Below are 20159 nucleotides of genomic sequence, written 5' to 3' on the forward strand. Positions count from 1 at the left end.
ATTAACCCCTTAATTCTTTGAGGAACAAAATTATATTTTGAAGTGATGGAGATATAAGATGGGTTCAGTGATTAAAGGAGAACAAAAGAGGAAAAAAAAAATCATAGATTTGATTCTCTATTAACAAAAATTAATTATTAATAACTAACATTTATCAATAAAAAATATATTTAAAGGTAATAAGCCTGAATTCATGTAGCACACATAAAGATCAACTATTTCGTGGTAGTTGATTTTATAAAAAAAAAAAAAAAGGGACTCCTCGAGGTATTTTTTTTTCTCATCATGGTGCACAATGCAGGGGAGTGCATTTACTCTTGACTCAACCTTTTGGAGTTCTGATTCGATTTGAACTTTTTGGTCTTTTTGTATGGGGTAACTATTAATTGTTTTTTTAGTAAGTATACCAAATCATACATATAATATAAAATGAAAGTTCAAATATGATATTTACAGAGAATCACGTAATACTCAACAAAATAACAATGTTCACTAATTATGACTTTCGAAAATAACAATTATAATTTGATTACAACAATGTAAATAACAAGAACTTAAATAAACAAAAAATTAAAGAGTAAAAGAACAAGAAACTCTTTTTGATAATTTTTACGAACACTTGTAGTAAAAGAAATAAGTAAAACAACAATGGATAAAAGTGTTAGGTTGGTTTCACCAAACCATCTCCTCATACATACAAATGTCACTCATCTAATTCAAAATTTAATTATTACCATCTACTCAAATTCTGATTCTCGGATAGAAAAAGCCTAAGTCCCTTAACTAAACTAACAATTCTTTGTCTAGCCTAACCAAGTGACTTATTTTAAAAACAAGAATTAAAAGACGACTAACAAGTTGTGTTCCATCCTTAGACATAAAACCCAATAGGTATTTTTCTCCATTTATAAGTTCAAAAGCATTTTACAATGACAATTCAAATCACAACATCAAGCAAAAAAGTGATCAAGCCAAAACAAACATTAATGTAAAGAACACTTAATAATGAAAAATAAACATAGATTAATAATTATAATGTCTACATAAAGATGGAGGGCAAGGAAGAGCTTCCTAGCCTTCACCCTAACCTAGATGACTCCCCCCAAACCAAATTTGTTGTGAATTTCCATCCTTAGGGCTTTTAAAAGGCTATGGCTTGTGTTGGTTTAAAGATTGTCACGTGTAGTTTGAGACTTAAGCACCGGTTTTATCATACTTAAGCACCATTATGTTGCTGAAAATTTGAGTCTATGAAGCATGGGACTTAAGCCCCATAATATCCATGCTTAAGCCTAACATATATAGAAAGTCATGCTTAAGCCTCAAAAAAGCCATGTTCAAGCCCTAAATGATGTGCAACTCTTCAATATTTCCTTGCTTTGGTCCCACCGTTAGCTGCCACTTTAATCCTCTTACTTCTACATCCAAAATAAACAAAAATTAAGATAAAAAAATTACCAAAATATGCACCCTAAGCTTATTCTAATTTATTTGCAAATTAACTATTAAAAAGGAGAAATAAAGTTTAGAACCCTTGAAATACTGAGATAATATAATTGCCTTAAAATTATCATTCAAATAAGGTTCGCAAGGTAATTATTAGTAATTTGGCCTTTTAGAATGATAGCTAATTTTTTAACTGTATATCATACTGTACAACTTGTACATATCTAATGTAAATCCTTCCTTAATATTGATAATATATACTTATTTTGCCTTTAAAAATAATTAACCACTTGTACGATGTATTTTTATGCGTAACACATTCTAAATGTGATAACTCATTAAGGTTGGTTTAGTAGTAACTCATTAAGGTTGGTTTAGTAGTGAGAGATTAAAATAGAATGCATAAAGTTATAAGTTTAAATTTCAGTACAACTATTATACACAAAAAAAAAAATCTTAATTTGGTCCACATATTTTATTTATACACACAAAAAAAAATCTTAATTTGGTTCACATATTTTATTTTGTTCTAGGTCAGAAACCATGGATATTTTTTAACTCATTGAATCAAAGACTAATTTCGTTTGCGATGCGTGATTATCGCTGACTCAATCAAATTTTACACATAGTCGGAATCAAACATATATTCTCTTATTAAATAGATTATTTTTATTTATGTATATAGAACAAGACTTTATATCATTATGTCAATCTTTTAGATTAATTTAATCCATATATTTAAAACATTACTTAATCAATCCTTAAATTGTTACTCATTTAATTCTTACCATCATGTCATATTTGGACGTCATCAGTACCGATCATATATATACATGGAACGCTATCCCTTATGTGATGTCCTCACCATTGACTTTCAATGATTTTTACCTCTCAAACCTTTATCCTTAACATTGACTGTCGTATATATACATCCAATTGATAAATCCGGCCCATATTGCTTTCTTTAGGGGGGAGGGGTGAAGAAAAAGAACACACATCAAATTTGAGAGCCCGTACATTATATAAGATTATTGATTGGCTTAGGCTCTTAGTGGTCCTTATTCTTCTTAGTTGTTTTGGGCTTGCGTGATAACCATGAAATTAATGAGAATTCTTGCTTTCTTGGAAATTCTTATATTGTCTATCTCGATTATAGAGTGCTAGTTGTTTGTATAAACTTCACTTAATTAATGTCAATTCATTTAAGATGAAATTTAGCATGTTATTTGTGTTTATATGTATAACACATTTATGAGGGAGAGGGGAAAGAAATGGATGGTATTGTGCAGTCATAAGATGTGTTTAGAACCTATTTGATTGGCGTACGTTGATCACATTATTGATCAGATTTTATTTTGTATATATGCCACTTTGGCATATACTACTAGGGGGAAGAAGAAATACATTGAATGTGGGACCCCATAATCGATAAGAAGAAAACGAAGGAATGTATCATTAGGAACTAATTATTCTAGTTATTGACAATGAAATCAATGGTGGACAGGCTAGCCAAGAAGATGTTGTGGTATGTCTTTTCTGTTGGGTGAATTGAATCCCAGAATACATACTTTGATGGATCAACGCACACATTTGAAAGCTTATTACACAAAATTGATGCTTCAATGTACCCACTTCCACAACAGCCACTATCAACCTCATCAAAGCCTAGCACAAACAAACAAACAAAAAATGTCAGGGGATAAACTATTTTGTAATATTTTCCTTTGAAGAAAAATAGTTATCTCAAGCAATTATTACAAACCAAATCTTTTCCGCATTTGAATCATATCGGCTATGGGTTTATATATGTCAACATAATAGATCTTAGCATCTGGAGTAGACATATTGAGCTGCAATTGCATTGCGTGCAATTCATGTTGAAGGAGTAGATTGTAATCTCTTGCAATGGAGGAATATTTGTCAATACAATCACGCTGAAAAAATGCATTAGGGGAATTCAAGGTGATCATGAACGGTAGGCATCCCATTGGAGGTACTCCACTTATTGCAATTTTTCGAGCACCTTCTGCCAACAAATCCTGAACAAATTATTTTTGGTATTAGTTAGTTTCACTTCGTTTGGGAATCCTCATCGTATAGTATGAAAATTAATTGAAACTGCTTGATGCAACAGGTGAATAGACAACATATTTGTATACTGAAGTGATGTGAGACTAACTTATATACTCATGTTACATGTAACATAGAAGGGTAAAGATATAAGGTTGGTTGAATAATTAAAAAAGAATAAAATAGAAAAAATTAAGGATTTAATTTCTTTTTTTTTTAATAAAAATTAACAATTAGTTGAGAAAAAACAATGTAACATAGAAGGATAGGAGGTCAAATGCAATATACAAAGGATTCCACTTGAGTTGTTTTTTTTCTTTGCAGTGATTTTTAATTCAGTTAACTTTGTTCTTCGGTTTTAAGGCACTATGTAAACTTGTGCAAAATTTCTAAAATTCTAAATGCCTGATGGCGTCTCCTACATGGATGCACATATAAGATTGTGAATGTAATAGTTCCTCCAGATAAAAAAAAATTCCCCTACCGTTGTCAATTATCTTATTGAGACACCAATAAGAATTATTAAATATATTTGTCAATTATGTTATTGAGACAATACTAATTTTTTTATAGGAGCAAAAAATAAGAATTAGTATTGTCTCAATAAGATAATTTTTTAAAATAAATTGGTATAAAAAAATTATAAGAGATAAAAGAAAAAAATAAAATAGTACTAATTTTACCACTTATGTTCTTAATTTTTTATAGTATTAATAATAAAAAAATCATACATTTTAAAATAAATAAAAAATACACAAAGGATATATGTAATAATAGAAGCTAACCAGCAAAGTAATAGGTAGAAGCTTTAAGTATTTTATTTTCATGTAAAAAAAGTTTTTTTGATTCTTTTATCTTAACCTTATGTATTTTGTAAAAAATGTAATATTTTTTATATAAATATTATAAAAAAGTTGTCTCCATTAAGAAAATTTTATATATTCATCACTAGTAAGGGCTACAATTCAAACTCAAGCATAGAATTTACCAAAGGTTTTGTTTGTAAATAATATGATAAACAAAAAAGTTCAAGCCCTTCTAATGTAAATAAAGTAATAAATTTTGTTCCAAAAAAGGTTTTGTTTGTAGTGGAGACAACTTAATCCAAAACACTATGAACTGTAATATATAACTTGTCTTTTTAGGTCAAAAAAGGGCCATTTTATCTTTGCTTAGAACACATACATTCGGTCATTAATGTGTCATTATAGTGTATCAAGATGTTAAACCAAATCTCGGGATTCATGGGATGTAATTTCGCATGTTATTCATCTCACCCTCTCAAGCTGAGTTGTCATGGTTTGTAGGAAAATCCTATCACATTTCCAAAGTCTCAACATGTGTTATGATTGGAGTCTTTTTGAGATTATAATCGGGAATTTTAATCGGTTTATTTCTAATTTAAGAGGGACTTGATTTAGATCGGAATACAATCTAATGAGAAAGATATACAGTATCTTAACCTCAAATGCTTAGATACATATTAGAAGTTAAGTATCATGGATCAAGATACGACTCGATTCTAAGAATATAAATTTATAATAAGAAATAAAAACTATTAATAATAGTCATCAAGTTATAATAAATAAAAAAATATTAACTACTGATATTAAAAAGGTTTCTTCAAGTAAGTCATGTATCGTATTAATTGGGACGGACATCGTGAGATGGGACAGAACTGCATCAGCATCAATTGAGCAAGAACATAGTCAACATACTACTTCCATATAGCTGACATAAATTTGGCCCAAAAACGTAGGAGCATGGTTTTCAACATACTTTTTTGTATTAGGTATATTCGCCAAAACCTTGAATTGTTACTCCACATTATAAGTGTATAACACTTGTTAAGATCCTGTGATCCACACTTGATAGGTTTATAAATAAAATGTTTTTTATAATGATTTTGATACTTTTGATTGTTTGAATTAACCTTCGTGGGGAAGTTTATAATAGTTATTTTATCTATTAAAAAATTTCACTAACTAATGTTATAGGGATACAATTTAAAAAATTGGTGCATTTTATTAAATACTTTAATTATTCTTAAAAATATTACATTTGTTTTTATAATAAATATTTTTAATAAATACATGACCTCAATTTAACCCAGAGGTCGAGAAAGGTGTACAGGACCCAATTTAATTAGAGGCAAGACAGAGTTATTTTCTTCTCAGGCTCTCATAGCAGCCATAGAGTTTATAAAAATGGAAAACTTATACAAGATACATGACAGGCCACGTCATTGCCTGTGGTCTAGTTAATTACTAGTATTAATTAACCATTTTAATGCAATTAACTTACCTTCACCAAAAATATATATATATATATATATATATATATATATATATATATATATATATATACAATTAACTTACATTCTGCAGTTCATAACATTCATGCATATATATTGTATAGGTCTCCAGACTCCAGTTCCAAGGTAAGTGGATAATCTTGGTAATAAATGGATTGCATTTTGGTTTATTTGAACGAAGAACGATCTTTAAAAAAGTATTTTAGATTGGTAAACAAAAAAAGTATTTTAGAAAATGTTATTACTATAATATTTTCTTATGATAATTAATATTAAGTACTACTGAGTTGTCTCTATGCTACTCTCTCCAATTACTGAGTTGTTTCTATAATTAATTAGTGTTCTAATTAAATAAAAACTAATTTTCTCTATCTTTCATTTAATTAATTTCTTCAAAGATATACATTAGTTAACTAAAAGGGTAAAAAAAATATAGAAAAAATATTGATTATAATTGTAAAATGACATCAAATAAAAATGTAGACCAAAACATTAAACTAAAAAAATAAAGAGTTGAATTTAGATATATTACCAGTCTAATTTTTTTTTACTTTTTTAATCAATTAAAATTTATTATAAATATAATTTTTGAAACGACTATCATAAAGTTTTTTTTCACGACGATTATCATAAAGATTAACAAATGTATTATACCTAACACTTCATGATTGACTTGGAGGATAATAATATTTTATATTATTAGTACATTTTAATATATTTTATGGACACCCAATAATATAAATACTTAATTAATACTCTATATTTCTCATTTTCCATTATCATGGCTAAAAAAATATTTTTCTTATCATCATTCTTATTCTTACCGCACTGATAAAAAAAAATCTTATTCTTATGCTTTACATTACGTTACACATTTATCAATTTTTTTTCTTTTACTTTATTCTCTCTTAATAATTAGTGTGGCTGTGGTCTGTGGACATGTCAATTGGTGTCCACTAAACATTTTTCAATGTTAAAAGCAGGGACATGTATGTTGACGACGGTGCCAACCACTAAAGGATCCACACTTCTTCTATATACGTATTGTTTTACTGCCATATGCCCATATTCTTGGCACAGCAAGCAATTTGTTTCACCGCATTTTTTGTTTGTTATTGAAGTGAAGTTAATTTGGTTTCAAGGTATGTGGGGTTGAGTTTGAGTCAGGCCAATAGTTTTCATATTGTCCCTCTCTTCATTATTATTGGCAACCATTCAATTGTCTGAGTGTCTTCTTCTTTATTCCTCTCTTTCGACATGTTGCAGTGTGCTTTTATTTATTAATAGAAGTTTCATCGACAAAAGTAGGTTGTTGAATATCCCTTTTCATTGGGCATTTTAAAATGTAGAAATCCCAATTCAGTTGCCCAAAATAAATTATGGAGAATGTTTATAATACAACTTGATTAAGTAAATAGGGTTTCCCGTTACTATAAATTAATGACAATAATGCGGAAACAAAAGTTAATTAGGTCCCTAATCAACAAAGCAGTGTGACTGTGAGTACTTCTGGTATGTTTCAATTTTTTATGTGGTAAATTTGTAAGTATTTTTAGTACAATTCTTCAATCATTAATTAAAGTTATTTTGAGTCGGGAAGAGTATATAAAAGAAATAGTCATTTAATGTATGGCTTCATTATAGCCACGTACACTCGTAAAAAGATTCAAACATAAATACTACTAGCATGGAAGCTAAACTTTGAAATAATTAATTTATAGCGAGGGAGTACGTAATTGAAGCAAACCTGTATAAATTCTCTCACGTGTTGGATTAAGAACTGCTGGTATGCCAGAATACTGTAGCTCTTTCTTCGTGCCGGTATAGCAAAATAATTAAGAACGAAGTCATTCGTACCGGCACTGAGGAAGAACACTGCATTCTTCACATGATTTTCAATTCTTCGCTTACCCAATGCATCCTCCAACCTCTTTCTGCATTCTCTAAGATACTCCAACTGCTTTTCTATTGGAATTACGTTCTGAAATAAATAGAGAATTTCTCATTAAATTGTATGCATCAGTTTGATCTCCACTTTGGTAAATCATAGGAAAAGGTAATACACTTGAGGAATGATATATACATTACACATATATATCATTAACACCTATTGCAGGCTTTTTTCATTTGCTCTGTAACTTGCTATAGTTTGACACCTATATATCATTAACACCTATTGCAGGCATTTGCTCTGTAACTTGCTATAATTTGTCATCCCTTGTGGCAAACTGTTTTTGTTAATATAATATTTTTTACTGTGCAAAAAAAACTTATTACCTAATTTTTTTTTATCTTCTCTCTTTATTCCTCGTGATGTAAAATAATATTGAGGTGTCATAAATCTTTTGTGCTACACTTTTTTTGGATATATTTTTTATTATTAATTAAAATTTATTAAATATTACAACCTTCTTTGTCATAGTAAATAGAATTATGATATTTGAACACTTAATTAACACCTATCATTTTTCTTTATTTTTTTTCCTATCACTTCATGATATCACATATATCCTATCTATAAGTTTTTCTCTTTCTTGATGATCACTAGGTGTACAATAAGATAATGGGTGCCCAAATATATGTCCCAGTAAATATGACTAGATGCATAAAGTAGGAGAAAACTAATGGTGAAAGAGACTGTTTTTGGACCAGCACTACAAGTCTACAACACAAAGAAGTTAAGAAAGAAAGTAAGTGAGATATTACTGTCATGCTTGGTGTAAGTGGGTCAAAGCCAGAACCAGCGGAGGCAAAACTGACTCCTGTCATCAGCTCCTCAATTCTGAGGTTTGGGTCCAAATAAGGTGGAAGAACATCTTTCTTGAGACCTACGTATGAAGCTGCAGTGCATTTTAAACACATCACAAAGTTACTCAATGTAAGTTATAAGTTTATATACATATCAAAGAAAGCAAGCTTATAAGTTGATAATTAATTACCAATGTAATCAGTGGCAAGCCTCCCATTGGTAAATCTCCCTGTAGGAACTTGGTTGGAAAAGTCCCTTCCGTACGGTGGAAAATTGCTCCTAAAAGGTGTTTTTATGTAGTTATTGTTTCCTGGGTCTACCGTGGAGTCTCCAAACACATAAAAGCCTGAAAGCTTTTGGTTTGAAGCTTCAACTTTGGCCATGAAACATAGCAAGCATAGAATGAAAATCTGCACAAGAGAAAGAAACAAGTGTGTATTAGAGATTCCCATGCCAACTGAATGAGGTTCAAAATGGGAATCAAGTTGGTTGAAGATGTTTTTGAACTTTGGACTGGGATACTGAGACGAATGACTCTTATTTATAGAGTTATTATAGGTCAAGTACACAACTGGACAAGGCTAATTTTCATGAGCAAAATAACCCTGTGAAGTATGATGTTTTATCTGTAACTTTTTTTAATATGAATTTAGTGTGTGCTTTAGTTGGCAAATCGAATCAAACATTTCCTTCTATTTACCCATGATATTAATATATTATAATATCATATACGGAAAATAACGTGGAGACAGATCACACAAAGCTTGAAATTTGAATAAAATAATATAATATATAGTCTGCTAAAATTAAAGGACGGTTTGAACAATATTTAGATACGATTAATTAATCATGTTCTTCTATTAGTGAAAAGAAAATGATGCAACACACACTATCAACTGGTTTATTTCAGAAATATATAACCGGATTTTGAAAAGCATCAACTTACGTATGACAAAAAAATATATCCCATATATGATTTAGCTATTCATTTTCATCAAAGCTAGCTTACAGCATAAACATCAAATGATAGTTCAAATAAAGCAGATATAAAAGCATAGCTAATGTAATGTAGTTGTCATAAACAGCACGATCACATATATAGCGCTTCAAGCATCCACCTATAAATACACCTGCGCGCAGTGTTGCACATATAACGTGATTATAGTACATTGGTTTCTTTGTTGATAAAAGACATTGGTTTCTTTATTGATGAAAGGTTATGATTCAACTTTCCCTTTTTACATTCTTAGCTCAAATTTTTAGGCCTATTTTAAATATATAAAAAAATCACTAGACTGACAAGTGTCAAACTATATGTGGCCTTCAATATCGGTTTGTACTGTTTGATATCAATTATACGTACATACAATTTTATTTGTCTTATTATATCTTATACACGTGTGTATTGTATACACATATCTTAAAAAAGCACCCTAAAATCAAAACAATAACTTTCTGTTATCCCATCTTTATGTTAAAAAAACTTCTCCCTTTTTCACTAAACAATGTTTTTTGTATCGACATCAATACTATTCGATCAATAGCCTATATATTTCCTGAATGTATGATCAATTTCAGATGATTATTAAAAAATTAGGTAATTTTGTTTTGATTAAAAAATGGTTATTAAATAGTACGATCGAATATAATTTCGTAAAAAAAGTAGGCCTCTATTGGCATAACGCATACAAGATGACATGAAATGCTCTCGGGGACTTGCTACACTCAGCTCGTATATAAGTTGTCCTTTGTACTTTTTTTGAGTGTGCTTATTTTTTCTCTTTTAGGTTATACTGAACTTGCATTTGTTTAAATGAATTATATTGTAAAATAATGGTGGTACATAGATGTAAATTTATTAGAGACAAAGAGAGGTGGAAATATGGGGTTAAAAATATGGGGAAAAATAGAATTTGCTACCCTTGTTTTCCTATACACATCCAAACTTCAATAAGGATACCGTTTAGCCAACAACTCACGCAGGAAAACTTATAAGAAAAAACATGCATTAAAAATTGTACTTTTTAAAATTTTATATAACATTTAGCAGGAAAAAAAAAATATATATATATATATATATATATATATATATATATATATATATTATTGACACTAAGCACTGAAAGGGAGACATGTATTCAAAACGAAAAAAAGAGGGACCTCAATGTTTTTTAAAATTATTCTACAATATCGTCTTATTTATATGGAAAATATCAATTAATTTTGATATTTTCAAAACTACAGGTGGTAGGATACTCAATCTAATGTGGGTCAAGCCGATGCAGATTGCATGCTATAGCATATATGCCGGACCCAAAAAGCTTAAAATTAATTTGGACTTTTAAAATGAAGCTCAAACCCTTAAAAAAACTCAATTTATTAGGATTTTTAGCAGGTTTTTGCATTTTAGTTTATCGAATTGGATTGAAAAGATTGAAATTTATTTCAGACTCAAAATTTAAAATTTAAGACCTATATTTCATCAAGTTAGTTTGGACTAGTCCAACTCATTTTGTCACACTTATTCAAAAAATTAAATATATTTATTTTTTATTTACTATTTTTCTATAAATTAATAAAAACATTTGTAAGAGAATATAATATTATTCATGCTTTTATTACTTTGACATTGATGTCTCTTCTTGTTGGGGATACCCTCATATCATTTTGGGTGATGCTAGGTGTATCCAACATTATTGTTGGTGCACTCAACATTTTTTAAAAATATCATAAATGTCCCTTGTCTATCTTCTTCGTTAAAAAGGTGGGTGCGCAATGCTTTTAGCTGTGAAGCTTTTTTTTTCTTCCGTTTTCTCTCTTCCGTGTGATTTTTTCTTGCGATAGGTGAGCTTCGGTGAAGGTGAAGGGGCCGATGTTCATTGTTGTGGTGGTTGATTCGTCAACGGCGACATATGAGGTACGCATTTGTGCTGGGTGTGCATGAGTGGGGGTGGTCCATAAATCATACGGATTAAGTTGATCCGTAAGGTTTATACAGATTTTGAATTTGTAACATTTATTTAAGTTTAAATTTTTTTAAATTATAAGTTTGTTTCTGTTGTGATTTTAAAAAATAATTTAATTGTTTATACGTGTAATTGATTAAAATCATATGTAGAATGATATAGGGTTTGTGCATTTTACTAATCATGAGTTATTGTGACTGACAGTAAAAGATTAATAATCGTTTATAAGTATGACAAGTTAATACAGTCTCTCTGCTTGAAGGCTTTGGATTAGGAAATGGCAGAAAAGCTACAGAAGGAAATGAAAGGGAGTGGTTTGCGTCTCAAAGGCATGACAAGGGGTTTGATTAGAGCTGTCAAGGAGATGGACAAGGAGGTTGTCGAGGCTGAGAGTATTGTTGTAGTGGTGTAAACATTGGTTTCACTTAACCCTCATCATGCCCTTCAGACGCAAACCACTCCCTTTCATTTCCTCATGTAGCTTTTCTGCCATTTCCCAATCCAAACCCTCCAAGCAAACATACTCTATTAACTTGTCATACTCATCAACGATTGGACGGACACCATATACCATTTTGTTAGCAAGTTGCCATCCTAAACATATACAAATTGTATATGTATATGTTTAGCAAATTCATCGCAATGTAATTAATAGCCAAAATACTTATCTAAAATATGTGGTTCGGTATGCCAATGAAATTCTCCATAACTACTTATAGGATAAGTAATTAAAAAGGTAAGAAGGTTGAGTTCCTCCTATCCCCTAAAATCAACTTATGCCCTTAAGGTTTTCATTTGGTTTAACTCAGATTTCATACGGCTAGGAACCAAGAATAGAAATGGAAAAGATGCTAGGATAGGAAGTCAGTTGACTTAATCCTCGTATGCCGTGACTGGAAAAGATGTGGGACAAGAAGCCTCTTGGCAGCCCTAGCTGAAGCTGGCTTCCTAATTGGACTAGAAAATAACAGGTTTACACTTATTATGAAGTTTTCATTAAGTATTTTATCTAGGGCCAAGTTTGAAATTTTGCACTTTTGCCTAAACCACATATGCAGGAGATTTTTTATATTATATGGGCAAGTTACCCTTCTGAGTTCTAACTGAGTTTGACTAGGCCATAAACAAAGCCCAAACAGGAAACATATGAGCTTAAGTAAATCAAGTCAGTTATGAGTGTTGTTAAGCAAGCTTGACTTATTTGTTAAACAAGATTCACTTCAAGTTTTATGGTCACTTTTCTTTCAAATGAATTTTTTGTTCTAGTGCCTTTACTGATTTGAGCTTAGCAAGTTTGACTTATCTATTAAACAACATTCCATTTCTATTCTTGGCTTAAGGTTTTCCAAACCAATATCAACATGTTCATGTTCAAACAAATCAAACAGTACAATACAAACCAAACAATGTAGCATAATCAAATTTCAAAGCAATATCAACATCAAACAATTACAGCATAATTTGAAACTTATTTCATTATTCTTTCGTATTCTACTTCAACCTACAACCCTCAAAACTAACCCTAAATCCTAATAACAAACATTTTTCATAAATAAAAACCTATTTGGCATTTTTTTTTAAATTAAAATAAGGTAATACGGATCAAGTTGATCCGTATGAAGCACTACGAATCAACTTGATCCGTATGCTTCTCATGGATCAAGTTGATCCGTAGAACACATACGGATCAAGTTGATCTGTATGCCTCTTATGGATCAACTTAATCAGCAAGAAGCATACGGATCAAGTTGATCCCTGAGAAGCATACGGATCAACTTGATTCGTATGTTTGTTGCGGATCAAAACACATTATGGATCATCTAAATCCTATTGCAGATCATCTAAATCCTAACATATCTCTAGTGCGGATAACCTAAATTCCTATGCGGATCAACTAAATCCCTACAAACTACACTACACCAGCAAAAATGGAAGCAGAAACGCAAACAACACAACAAAAGGGAGAAGAGGTTTACCTCGACAGTCGACAGTAGAGTAGCACAATGCATGTCCTGTCGGAAGAGAAGAACCTTCAAAGCACCACGAACACAACAACAATAATGCTGAAGAAGAACAAAAGAAAAAGATAAATCGGGCGTGGGCTGAACAAGAAGAAGGGGCACTCGCAATCGCGGAAGAAGAAGAGGCTGGGTGCACAAATTTTTTTAAAAAAAGACAAGGGTATTTTAGACTTTTATCATTAAGTGCTGGGTGCACCTAGCATCATCCTATCGTTTTCCGTAGGGTACATACAAAGGGCCAACACACAAAACAAATCCAGCCCAAGTCTATTAGAAATGTAGTTCATAGGAATAGGCATTTCTATGTCAAAACCACGCAATCTGGAAATATGCTGAAGTCAATGTTACGAAAAATATTCCTGAATAGTAGTAAGGCTGATTCATATGAACTGATTGACCCTTTTTGAATTTCTTTCACCAAACACAAATTTGCAAAGCACCTGCGCCGTTTGGTTCATCGAATCAAGAGCCCAGTGCCGCATTTTCATTTTGCATACACCAACCAACAATTTGCATTAGTGCTAAGAAGCCTTCCCCGGTTCTGGCGTTGTAGATATCAATTTTTTAAGGTCCAACCGTGTGCATTGTTTCGTGTTTTTTTTTAATCAACCTTCCATTAATCCATCACTCCCTTAATCAAACTCAATATTCTTTCGCCCCAAGAAATTCCCATTGTGGATTCCTTCACGCCACCTTGTTTTGATTTGGAATGGGTTCGTAGCACTGTTGTATATTCGCTTGGATTTATCTTTCAAAGTCAAATAAATTATGCTTAGACAATAATACTTCTACCAATGGACATAAGAAGTGATGTAAACCTCATGAACAGTCGGGAGGAAAAAGTCATGATGGAATTAATTAGCCCACTAGTGAGATTTTAGATCCAGAAATTTTGCCAAGAGGAAGGGTTTCATAAATTTTATTATATCGAGAATTAGACTAATTTGAATGAAATTAAATAAGATAACTCCCAACAATAAAGCTTTACCTTTTAGTTTTTAAGGTAACTTAATTTGTTGGTTGGTTGATTTACGTGATCAATACGTCAAAAATAATTTAATAATCTCTGATTTTGTCATAAATAATTAAGTGTTAGTAGGTTTTTTAATTATCCTTTCATACCTTTACTTTTTCCCTGATACTCAAGTAATTTTCAGCAAATTATGTCATGATTTCATACAAGGACTATTATTATTTTCTACATTGAGCCTAGTAATAAGTTTCGTTTAACTTTGTTTAACTTGCATCCCCTGTAAATTAAATTTGGGCAATCGGTTTTGGTTTGACTTACCAAACCATTAAATTAGTTCTACCAAACTTATAATGGTTCCAAACTTCAATAAAAAAAGCAACAAAGTCCACCCATGCCAGCTTTCAAATGCTTCTGCCTCTCTGTTTCGTAATGTTTGATCCATGAATTTAAGGAACGTATTCCAATACAACGCACAAGGTATACAAAATCAGCATGGGATGAAGTCCCAAATGATTGAACAAGTACACAAGTCAAGAATGAAGCAATAAAAAAATGTAACCCATTTTTATTAAACGTGTCATGGTGTTGAAAATCCTGAAATCCTCCTTAAACATAGCTGGTAGGTGCATTAATGCACAAGTTTCCAATTGTGTTTCCATTCATTTATCATATTAAAGCAAACCTGATGAGCTGTCAAATTGCCTTTCACATTGCATGAATGCATGTCTAGTTTTATATAAGACTCATAATATCACTTATTCCACCTTTCATTACCAAAATGGATATTCATAGTAATCATGGTGCAACTTCTGAAGGGATTCTTGAGAATGTGTGGGCCAAAATTATGAGCAGTGATGGAGCAGATGGAAGAAAAGGTGATGCAGCAGAATCTTCAAACTCTTGGGAAGAACTTCCTAACCTTGATGGAAGAGAAGGGTCCATGGAAATTCTACAAAGGCTTCCAAGTTTAGGGAGGTGGATATCAATGGGAGCTGATTTCTGGGAAGAAGTTTTAGATGGTATTATTCTACCTAACACAAGCAATAGAGAAGATTCTAGCCATAACAACTTGGAAATTGGAAGTGCTAATGAAACTCGTAACAAGGTGGAAGATGCTCTGAGAATAGAGAAGGCAATTACAAAACACTACAGGGGAGTTAGGAGAAGGCCATGGGGTAAATATGCTGCGGAGATTAGAGACTCATCCAAGAAAGGTGCTAGAGTTTGGCTAGGAACATTTGACACTGCTGAAGAAGCAGCTTTGGCTTATGACAAGGCTGCTTTGAGGATTAGAGGTCCAAAGGCATACCTTAATTTCCCACTTGAGAGGGGTGCAAATGCTTTAGCATGTGACCACAAAGGAACTAATCATCTTGCTTGCACATGCATAGGGAACAAAGAAAAATTAATCAACTCCAGGAAGAGAGCATCAATGGAAAGGGAAGCATTTGATGATATGGTGAATGAACAACCTGCAACAAAAAAGTTGGAATGCATGGTAGAAAATGAACTAGGTGCTTTTGTATTTCAGGACCTAGGAAGTGATTATTTGGACAGTTTACTGTCTTCTTTTTGACAGAATACTCACAATTAATTACAATAGTTTATTAGTCTTTAAGGTGGTCATATATAGAAATATTGTAGCCATTTTGTCACATATTTTGCATATTTTTTTGCTGTATTTGTCATCAAACTGCTAAGTTAATGATTTGGCAGGAAGAAAGAATATCTAAAAAGATCATGATTCATGTGTACAATAGCATTTCAGAAAACTGAGTTTTGTCATTTATGTTTCATTCCTTATTAATTAGAGCTCAAAACTATTTTCTAAATTATTTTCAAGGTCCAGTAAAGGGATAAAAGAGCGTTAAACTGCAAAATGACGGTAATAAGGTTATTTGCTTATCATAAAATTTGTACTAACTAATGTGGTTGCATTCGAGTACAATGATAATAATAGTAATATCAAACTGAATTATTATTATTATTATTATTATTATTATTATTATTATTATTATTATTATTATTATTATTATTATTATTATTACTTTGGCTGGTATGGAATTTTTTTTTTTTTTGCATGTTTAGGTGGGCCTATAGTGTTGTTACAAAATGGCATATGCAGTATCAGATGCTGTGATGTGATGGCAGGTGTCCGGTTCTTTTAGCTCATGTCCATAAATCTGGCAGATTAAATTCGGGTAGAGATTTTATGTTTTGCTGCAGAATTTTGCACCGGCTGGTGTATTCATGTATGTTTTTTTGGAGAACCACATCTTGTGGTAGACCCAATTCTTATTAATAATATCTTCTTCTTTTTTTTTTTTGCTGAATGAATAATATCTTTCTTTCGCCTCTTCAAAAAAAATTAGTAATTATTAATTACTATTACTTGTCAAACTGAATTAAATCCGTGTTGATCATCGAGTAGTTTTTAAAGTATTATAAAGTAGTCCTTTTTTTACGAGTATTATAAAGTAGTCCTTAAACTTTACTCAAATATATCAATAAATGATAAATATTCAATAGTTTAAAAATTACTTAAATATTTTAATTATTTCATAAAAAAAAACTAAAATAATTGGAAACATTGATTTCCAATCCTCGTATCTTTATGATTGGACTGTCCAAGGCCTATGCAAATCTTGGACTGGTGTGAAGACCATTGCAATATTTTTCATTTTCAATGAAGGACCACAAAGCATGCCCCAGTTCTATATAACCTGTTTAGTTTTTCCTGATTTCGGTGCAAAGACACACAAAAGTTGAGCCATTATTTTACAAAAGTATCTCTTGCAAAAGTTGAGAAGAATGTTCTTTCTATATAATTAATTAATTTCTGGTTTGATTGTAAAGCTATTTGAATTTTTTTAACTCGTTGAGGGTGAGACTTTAATTCTGCATAAATCATCCGTCGGGCCAATAATACACTTTTTGTTTCTAACATAATTTTTGTCATTAATTAAAATATATTGTGAACTATAAAATCATACTCATTAAATAAGATGTAAGAGTAAGACCTAAAAAAATTATTTTTTTATATATTTCAGTCAATAATAAAAAAAAAAATGTATTGTTAGCATTCCTTTTCCTTTTTTTTTCATTTAGATTTTTTTCCTATTTTAGGGTGATCGACCTTGTTATAAGGGAGCTCTCTGAAATGCGAAGAAAGACTTGAGAATAATGTTGTTATTTCCTCTAACAGTTGGGTGAATAAAATTGTCAATATCACTGATGATTTTTTGGGGACCATACAAGTTGCTCCGAGTTAGGCCAATTTTGTTTTGCTTTAATCAATTTGTCTATATGCCAATGTGCACACATGTTCACGGCACATATCACCGATTCATCCACTGTATTAATGCGGCATAACTTTTCTTTTTCTTTTCTTTTTTAAGGTGGGATTTATAACAAGTCTTATAAAGAGTTAAAAAAAAGGATGAGATTAAAGAATGAGAAAAGGGTACCTCAAAAAATGAAAAAAAAATGGAGGAACGCATTATTAGAAACGAACCTCACACTTCACGTTTCATAGATTTATAAAGTAAAATGACTAGAACCAATTTTTATTTTTATTTTGTCTTTTAAGTAGAATAAATGCTTAATATTGTTTTAAGTATTTTGTGAGATATTTAGAATGAAAGGATAAAATTGATCGTAATATAAGAATTATTTATGCTCATAATTGGATATCTTGATTTTTTAGCATTTTAATTATAGTTAAATTTAATAGAATAAGAAGAGTATTAACAACATATTTTCTAAAATGAAAATACATTTCACGTACTACTCCTGTAGTTAGCCAAATAAAAAAATTTCAATCATCTCAAATTACTATAATATTATATTTATTTATTTCTCTTACCAAATTTGAACCCGGCCTGTTATGAAATTGTCTTTCAACAGTTACCACACAGACTAAGAATGATAATTTATCTTTATTTGTTTGTTTTTTAATCTATTTTTTATTCTAAATTGAAATTTAATAATTTTTTAAAATTTTCAATAATTAAAAATAAACTAAACACATATTAGTCTTTAATTTTTTTTATCAACAAATCAAAATTCAGGAGAGAAATTTTGGTCAATTTTAACAAAATTAAGGGAGGGGGAAATACAATTCAAACTTCAAAGCACGAGGTTGACAAAGGACAAATGGAAAACCATTTTTTCCCTTGACTATTGTTAAGTTAGATAATAATGGTTTTCATTTTTGCAATATAATGAAATATAGACTTTATATTTAATATTACTGTCCTTAATGAATGCATACTTGATGTGACATTCATCCATCCTTAACAAATAGTAGTTCTGAAATTGTTCTTTATAGCTTAAACATAATAGTAGTAATCCAAAGAGGAGTTGGTGCTATAAGGTGACGTTGCAATCACATCTTATATAAGAAGAAAAAAAAAAAGCACAGTAGTGCAGTTTCATTATAGCTTAAACATAAGCCGTTGAGAAAAGGAGCACTCTTATTAGTGTGTTGGTGATCCTATGGTCACTTTTCCCATTACTTCAAACAGTACTAGGCTATCTTTAAACACAGATTCTAGGGACCCATATAACAGACATAAAAACAAAGAACAATTAATTAACACTAAAACCAAAAGATTTTTTACGAGAGGTGAAGAAGAAGAAAAATCACTAACCATTATAATTTTAACCCATGCATGATCATGGTATCACATTCAATTAATTAATTTTTGTTGTCCAGTTGGACAGACAGATACAAATAATTATAATAGTTATAACAAACCAAAACGATTGAGAAAAAGAAACAAAAAAAGATTTCTACAATTAATTGTTCAACTTCAACACCATTTAGCTAACCTGTGCCACTTGTGATTTCTGACTGATTCCTATTTACCCAAGTGGAATTGTTCGTGCAAGAGCTACCAGCACTGGAATCAGAAACAGCATCGGGATTGTTATTATTATTATTATTATTATTATTACTACTACTTTTGAAAGATAACTCTGTTGCAGTAGCAGCAGCAACAATTTCAGCTGGGAAATTGAGCAAAGCCTTGGAGCCCCTCATCTTGAACGCGGCTCGGTCATAAGCCATGGCAGCCTCTTCAGCGGTTTGGAAGGTGCCGAGCCATATCCTGGCGCCGTGGCGCGCCGAGTCGCGAATCTCAGCGGCGTATTTTCCCCAAGGACGGCGGCGGACTCCTCTGTAGTGCTTCTTTGTTATGTTTCTGGTGGGCTGAGGGAGGAATGTGTTGGTGAGAGCATTGGCTTCGTGGAGGACTTGGTATATGACCATGTCCTGTGGGTCGTTCTCGTTGAAGGGTAACAGCAAGTCTGTTTGTGTTTGGGAATGGGAAAATAGAGCCGTGCTTTCTTCTTCCTCGTAGGTTTTCTTGCTTCCCATGTTTGTTGGTTTCTTCTTAGGGTCGGTCTGGCTTTGGTTTTTGAAGGAATGGCAAGTTGGCAAGTGGTTTTGGACTTGGCATATATCTATGGAATAGCACAAATGGGAAAAGGTTGGGGGCATAGAATATTTTGTGGCAGAGAAGAGAGGTTTTTGGGACACGCATGGAAGAGTGGGACTAACTTTTCTATTTGTTGTTTGGTGGGTTTTGTTTTGGATTTGCCATCACTTTTCCTTCAT

General features: G+C 31.3%; 3 protein-coding genes across 3 annotated transcripts; 1 reads left to right on the top strand and 2 right to left on the bottom strand.

Annotated features, from left to right (window-relative positions):
- Positions 1–2763: 2763 nt before the first annotated feature.
- LOC100788326 (GDSL esterase/lipase At5g45960) lies at positions 2764–9181 on the bottom strand. The gene is made up of 5 exons (XM_003542967.5): positions 8770–9181; positions 8537–8670; positions 7578–7811; positions 3209–3485; positions 2764–3111 (listed from the first exon to the last, which is right to left on the bottom strand). Exons 1-5 carry the CDS (start codon positions 9029–9031, stop codon positions 2918–2920), a joined length of 1101 nt encoding a protein of 366 aa, XP_003543015.2. The 5' UTR covers positions 9032–9181; the 3' UTR covers positions 2764–2917.
- Positions 9182–15240: 6059 nt separating this feature from the next.
- Positions 15241–16344, top strand: LOC100820226 (ethylene-response factor C3). Its single transcript, XM_003541670.4, has one exon. The coding sequence runs from the start codon at positions 15318–15320 to the stop codon at positions 16113–16115; it is 798 nt and encodes a 265-aa protein (XP_003541718.1). The 5' UTR covers positions 15241–15317; the 3' UTR covers positions 16116–16344.
- A 2854-nt stretch (positions 16345–19198) lies between these two features.
- LOC100775316 (pathogenesis-related genes transcriptional activator PTI5) lies at positions 19199–20083 on the bottom strand. The gene has a single exon (XM_014765797.3). The coding sequence runs from the start codon at positions 20040–20042 to the stop codon at positions 19368–19370; it is 675 nt and encodes a 224-aa protein (XP_014621283.2). The 5' UTR covers positions 20043–20083; the 3' UTR covers positions 19199–19367.
- Between the last annotated feature and the right edge of the window lie 76 nt (positions 20084–20159).

The sequence above is a fragment of the Glycine max genome, chromosome 13 (assembly GCF_000004515.6).
Source record: "Glycine max cultivar Williams 82 chromosome 13, Glycine_max_v4.0, whole genome shotgun sequence".
NCBI classification, from domain to species: Eukaryota; Viridiplantae; Streptophyta; class Magnoliopsida; order Fabales; family Fabaceae; genus Glycine; species Glycine max.

Excerpts from the sequence above, each read along its gene's own strand:
- LOC100788326 (XM_003542967.5), bottom strand. The coding sequence starts at position 9,031 with ATGGGAATCTCTAATACACACTTGTTTCTTTCTCTTGTGCAGATTTTC. Across the intron at positions 7,812-8,536 it reads CACTTACACCAAGCATGACA|AACGTAATTCCAATAGAAAA; the intron begins GTAATATCTCAC and ends TATTTATTTCAG. Across the intron at positions 3,486-7,577 it reads ACGTGAGAGAATTTATACAG|GATTTGTTGGCAGAAGGTGC; the intron begins GTTTGCTTCAAT and ends TAATTTGTTCAG.
- LOC100820226 (XM_003541670.4), top strand. The coding sequence starts at position 15,318 with ATGGATATTCATAGTAATCATGGTGCAACTTCTGAAGGGATTCTTGAG.
- LOC100775316 (XM_014765797.3), bottom strand. The coding sequence starts at position 20,042 with ATGCCCCCAACCTTTTCCCATTTGTGCTATTCCATAGATATATGCCAA.